Raw genomic sequence first — 6,686 nt, forward strand, 5'->3', positions numbered from 1 at the left:
CCGTATTAAAGAACCGCAGCATTAGGGAGGTTGAGAACCACTGCCTTAGACCAACACAAACATTGAAACAGAAAATAGTGACAGAAATAGGCAGATAAACTCTAAAAAAGAAGGCATTTGAGAACAAAGTCTCACCTATAAAACCCTAGACTCTCCCTCATCATTCTCTTTATTTTATTTTGCCCTCTTAACATCCATTTTTCCAAACCTCAAAATGACACAGATAATTTTACTCATTGTGCCTAAAATTACACAATTGCTTCTCTTATTTATACCAGGAGATAAAGGTGAATCTTTTGAAAAAAATCCTATATATAACACAAACCAAAATTCACTGGGTAGATTATAGGAAAAGAAACAAATAACAGAAAGGGAGAGAAGTACAAAGGCAGAGACAAAGGAAGACTAAAATGAGGGGCAGGGGAGAGGGAGAGAGAGGAGGCAGTAAGAGTCAAGGCAGAAGGGAAGAGCCAGCAGCCAGCTGTGATTCTGCCCCATTCACTAGGCTGCCAAACAGCAAGGGACTAAAAGAGCACTCTTTGACAGCTCCAAACTCCACAGCAGCATTAGTCTTAGCTCCAGAATCAGTTAGCATAGAAACCAGGTCCTAACTCTGGGGATAAAATATAGGATGACCTAAGAATAATCTAAGAATGGCTAGGAAAATTCCCCTGAACATTCTAACCTTGAAGCCAAGTCATTTTCTTCACGCAACCACTCAGCCCTCTGAAATCCAATACTTTTTTTCTTCTGTCCTTGAAATAGCTAAGTAATTGGGAATTTTAACAGAGTAAAGGACTACAAAGACAAGACATAGGGTTACTAGAATGACTGGCTAGTTTAGAAATATGCCTAACTAGAAGGAAAAAAAAAAACCATACAGATAGATCTGAATAGAGAGCAAGCAAGGCATAAAAACAAATAGATACATGTGTCTTTAGTTATTTATCCATAACATTTGATTTTGAAAAAGTCAAGAAACTGCCCTTTATTTAATAAGTTCTTGCGCTTAAAGGACACTTCACCTTTGGTTTGAGACACATAGTAATCAAAGTACAGAGTGAATGCTTAAAATATAACCTACACTATTCATCAGTAATCTTAGCTTTTCAATGTCTTTCATCTGCTGGAGTTCTTCCAAAGTTAGGGTTAAGTCACACCCAGCTTCATAAACCAACGTTTCCAGAGTAACCAAATTATCACACAGAACCAGCAAACCAGGGACACTCCGCTCCATTCCAAGACGAATAAGTGACAAGGCACAGTCAACCTAGAATTGAAAAGCAGCAGTAAGTGCAGGCTTTACATATTTCTCATATATTCTAAAGTAAAAACTTCCAGTGTGAAGCCTAATTCTTGTAACCACTTCTTACTGAACTGTATTATCAGTGACATACATTTTTTACTTACTACAAAAACACTGGAGTTCTTTATCAAATATATACGCATCAAACTATATGAAAGGAATCCGACAATCAGCAACAAATACTGAAGACAATAAGAAAAAGACAAGCATTTTGAATTTACAGAGCATTACAGCACAGTTTTACATATATTTCTCTGTTTAATTTCCCAACACTATATTAACAAGCAGAGAAAAACATAACACTGCTAGTAGTGATAATGCCAAATTAATCTCCCTTTTACTGTTACTGTTCTTCTTCCAAAAAGAATGTTTATACCCAAGGTTTTGCTTTTATATTCCTGTTTAGTACCTTTCTTTTCATAGTGCCTCCCATATAAAAGTCATTCAAGAAATATTTTCAGAATAACTAACCCTGGTACAAATACTTTCTTTGTTTCAATTTGAATATTTAGCTTTCATCAGAAAAAAAAAATGTTTTCCTTGTACATACTCAGGAAACAGTCATTTGAATCCTATTTCTGGATCAAGTTTATAAATTAATATATTCTATGACTGATGGAAAAATCATGCATATGTGACCTAAACCCATAATCTCTCACACACTCTCTATACTCTTATTCCCAGACTAGCAATTATTTATTGCGGGCCTACTATGATTTAAGCACCATTCTAGGTATTCAGAATACGAAACTGAATGTAATGAGGTCGCTTCCTTCAAAGAACTCTCAGGCTAGCAGAGACAAAATCCAGTGCACCAGGGACATAGCAGAGTGAGGCAAGTGCTGTGTATGATCAGGATCCCAAGGAAAGTAGTGCTCAGCCCAACCTGAGCATGTCCCAGATGACGGAACATTTAACATGGACTTGAAACACTCAGTGGGCATTAGGTGAAGAGGGAAGATTTGGGAAGGAGAAGGGCACAGAAGGCAGAGATGTAAATGTGCTGTGAAAGTACAATTATTTCCTGTGATGGAAAAGAAGGTGGGCAGTGAAGTGACGGAAAAGATGGCTTCAGTAGAGGGGAGACAGGGATGGGATAAGAGGGTGATGAAGAGCACTGTCTGCCAGGCTAAGGAATGTGCAGGGCTCTCCCCTAATAGCACTACTCTGAAGGATTATCAAGGGAGGCATGGCATAAGGAAATTTACACTTCGGAAAGACGGCTGAGTATCTACAGAATCACGAAGGAAACATCACAGGTGAAGTGGAAGGGGACTAGCTGGAAACCGGCAGTCAGTCAGGAGAGCTGCAGGTCTCTCAGTAGAGGAACTTGGCAGAAATATACTGTTTACCCATTCAGTCACCAATTGGTTCACTCACTTGTTCAGTAAACATTCATTGAACATGTGCTACATCCTAGGCAAAAAATAACAAGGAACTAAACTATGACATATAGGAGGAAGAATATAATAGGTATAACTAAGGAGACAATTTATGAAATGTGGTCAAGTGAGGTGAGGAGTCTGAGGAAGGAGGAGGGGGACCCTAGAAGGACCAGAACCACAGGAGATATACACACAGAAAGGGGGAAAGAGAGGGGGAAGAGAGGATATTTATCCAAGGTAAAACTGTAAAACTTAATTCTGAACTCAACATATTATTGTGGGACTTCTCAGTGCAGACTACCAATAGTGGTCCCAAAACAAAAAAACAGTCTCTGTGCGTGTATTTGGCTGAAGACAGTATCTGAGAATTATCAGCACTTAGATCCTGCAGTAGTATCTAGGGAGGAGGATCCGAATGGGTCAAATTTGTAGACCCTCTGCTAGTGACAGAGCAGCACCTTGGACAGTAACATTTAAGGGACAAGCCAAAGAACACGAGCCACAGGAGGAAACTAAACGGAATAGCTAAGGCAAGACAGGAAATGTTACCAGGAAGCCTGAGAAGACATTTCAGGAAAGAAGTAGCTACTGTGTTTCCCCAAAAATAAGACCTACCCCAAAAATAAGCCCTAGCAGGATTTCATGCATTTGTTAAATATAAGCCCTACCCGAATAATAAGACCTAGTGATGGATAGATTTGCATTTCGGCGTGGAGCAGTAAAGAAGACTGGAATACCTTTTATCTGCCACAGCTCCTTTCTCCAAGCCGTTCGCACTTGTGTAGGTGCACGTGTGGTAATGCGGTCGCAGGCATCCTATTGCACACGTGCGAACGGCTAGAGGAAAGGAGTTCATGCATCACTAGCACCAGTCCCACCAACAAGGTCAGCTCCCCCTGTCAGGTTCCAGAAGAAGATGACTTAACGGTATTTGAACAAATGTGGATTGTTGTGTTATACTTAATAAAAGTAAGACATCCCCCAAAAATAAGCCCTAGTGTGCCTTCTTGAGAAAAAATAAATATAAGACAGTGTCTTATTTTCTGGGAAACACAGTAATAACCAATGTCAAAGGATGACGATGTTAAAAAACAAATGAGGGGAATCTGACACTAAGAGGTGGACTGCTAGTCTTACTGAGTGCGGTTTCAGTAGAGTGGTAAAAGTAGCCAGACTCAGGAAATGAGGAATAAACAAACATTGAGAATGTGATACCAAAAGCACAGTGACCATTTCTGAGCCGAGCTGCTAAAGAAAGAAGCAGCTATGCAGAAGCCAAGGAGGACACGGCTCTAATTTTTTTTTTTGAATTTATAAAATAGAAAGGATTTGGACTTTATGTCCAAAAGGAGAGAGGGGCAGGAGACACAGTAAATAATGAGAGGTAAAAATACAGGAAGAAGAAAACAGATGACTGGTGAAAAGATCCTAAGCACGTGGGAATGTGGAACCCAGGGCACAAGCAGCGACAGAGAGTAGCTCTGAACACCAGAGACCTCTTCCACTGAACAGCCAGGAAGAACAAGTACACAGGGAAGGGAGTTCTCAAATTTTCAAATGAAATACAAAGCAAAATTAGTTTCTGAGGATGACAGGAAAGGTGGGTACAATGAGCAGGGAAAGGCAGGGGGAGCACTTACACAACACCAAGGAAAATGCCAAGCAGTAACAAGGCCTGGCCAAGCCTTTCAAAGCCCTAGGGACTAACAGGTGACAGTGAAGGAAAAAAAGAAAAGGAAATGCATTTTCAGGGGAAAAGAGTGACACAAATAAATACAATTAGGTAAAGAATGAAGCAAAACAGGAGGAATCTGGTGGTGCTTCAGTCGATCAATGTTCTCTAACTCAATGCCTAGTACTAAAAATACAATCTATGTCTGAAAGGATACATCTGCCCTCATGCCAATTTTATTAAAAACTCTATCTCAGATGAATTTTCAGGAAGCATTAAGAAAATTGATGCATAGAACACAACTTTGTACAAGTAATAGTTTGAACACATAGCATATTAGTAATTTGGAATACACTCACCAACTCTGTGATCTAAATTCATCTCTCTAATACCAACTCTGAATTTACTGCCTTCCCAAATACATACTGAAGTAAAAATATTTTTAAAATCAAATTACTGACACTTGAAATGAAAGTAGGGTCTAATGCAACTTACAGAATTACACAACATACCCTAAGCCCTCACCAGATAAAATTTACTGCTATAAATGTTTTCCTAAACCAACAAATAAGTTTTGCTAAAGGCGTTTATAGGCACTAAGGAAAAAGAATTCCCACACCAATTAAATCGCTACAAATGAAAGATAAAACTATGTCAGATATCACTTTGACCATAGCATGAGCCACATAAAATGTCAATACCTAACATAAAGCTTAAAAAAAAAAAGGGTGGGGGGCTAGGCTTAGCGGCAAATTCCTATAATCCCAGCAATTTAAAAGGTCAAAGCAGAACTGCTTGAAGCCATGAGTTTGAAACTAGCCTGAGAACTTAGCAATACCTTGTCTCTACAAGAAATAAAAAAATTAGTCAGGCAGAATGGTGTGTGCCTGTAGTCCCAGCTACGCCACAGGGTGAGGTAGTAGGATTGCTTGAGCCTCTAAGAATGAAGTTGCAGAGAGCTCTGGTAATGCCACTGCATTCTAGCCTGGGTAAAAGAGCAAGATTTTGTCTTAAAATAAATGAATAAATAATAGCCTATAAGAGAAGTGTCTTTAAATAAAGACAGAATATAATTCCACTAAATAAAGTACCCCCAAATCATTTTTCTTTCTTTATAATTATCCTAATTACTCAAAAAGAGAATTCAAGATATCTAGGAATTATTGCTAGACTCTTTAAAAAAAATTAAATTTCAGAAAGTTCTGTGGGGTTTTTTAATAGATTTTTCTTTTAGAGCAGTTTTAGGATCACAACAAAATTGACCAGAAAGTATGAGTTCCCATGTGCCTCCCACCCCACCCCTCCAGCAACACAACCTCCCCCACCATCAACACCCCTCACCAGAGCAGTATACCTGTTAGGCTTCAGGAACCTACACTGACACCTCAATATCACCCAGAGCCCACAGTTAATGGCAGGTTTCACTCTTGGTGCTGTACATTTGTGTTTTGAAAACTGTCTAATGACACATACCTACCATTACGAACGGTATCACGAAGAATGCCGTCCCTGCCCTCCATACCCTAAGTCCTGGTAACCACTGATTTTCTTTTTGTTCACTGTTTCCATAGTTTTGCCTTTTCCAGAATGTCACAGAGTTGGCACTATACAGTATACAGTCTATTCAGGTCAGCCTCCTTCACTTAATAATGTGCGGTTAAGCTTTCAGACCATGTATTTTACGGTTTTAAACCTCATTCCTTTTTAGCACCGAGTAACAGGAATGTGGTCTGAATGTACCACAGTTTATCCATTCACCTGTGTAAGGACATCTTAGTTCATGAGTGGTCACATAAGTATACTCAGAGATGTTAATCATGGGGATAACCTAAGGGTGGGGGAAAGGAGGTTATGGGAACTCTCCTGTACTTTCTTTTTTTTTTTTTAGACTTTAATCTTTATTTACAAGACACTGCAAGATATGAAATTCCACATAGAAATAAGCAACCCTTTCAGAGGACAGGCTCCACACAGTATGTATGTACAGTCTGGAACTGCTCAAGTATAGTTTTGTTGTAAAAAGTGCTACATTAACAAACCACGTTTAAAAAGAGCTCGTAGTAGAGAAATAGTAAGACAAACTTATACCAAACGCAGTACACAACAACTTGTGCCTCAGCTATACAATCTACAAGTTAAAAGGCCCGGGAGTCTCATCCTGAACTTGGAAGGTACAGCCTTCAGAGGTAGTTTCTGGGACTACAGTTTGATCCTCCTCTTCCTCTACAGGGAAATACTGCTCAATCAATTTAATGAAGCCTTGTACACAGACTCATTTTCATGGTTTTGTACAGCTTCAATTTTGTCCAAACCTCCACATTCT

At 39.2% G+C, this 6,686-nt stretch overlaps 1 protein-coding gene and 1 pseudogene across 1 annotated transcript in view; both read right to left on the reverse strand.

Annotated features, from left to right (window-relative positions):
• NBAS (neuroblastoma amplified sequence) overlaps window positions 1-6,686 on the reverse strand; it is a 367,205-nt gene that overhangs the window by 209,862 nt on the left and 150,657 nt on the right. Inside the window, 1 exon segment of the mRNA XM_023511811.1 lies at window positions 1,085-1,270. Coding sequence (XP_023367579.1) covers window positions 1,085-1,270 — 186 coding nt within the window.
• The window catches only part of LOC105886750, a 1,692-nt pseudogene continuing 1,497 nt past the window's right edge, over window positions 6,492-6,686 (reverse strand).

This window comes from Otolemur garnettii, unplaced genomic scaffold (assembly GCF_000181295.1).
Source record: "Otolemur garnettii isolate 467f Iridium unplaced genomic scaffold, OtoGar3 scaffold00022, whole genome shotgun sequence".
Classification (NCBI taxonomy): domain Eukaryota; kingdom Metazoa; phylum Chordata; class Mammalia; order Primates; family Galagidae; genus Otolemur; species Otolemur garnettii.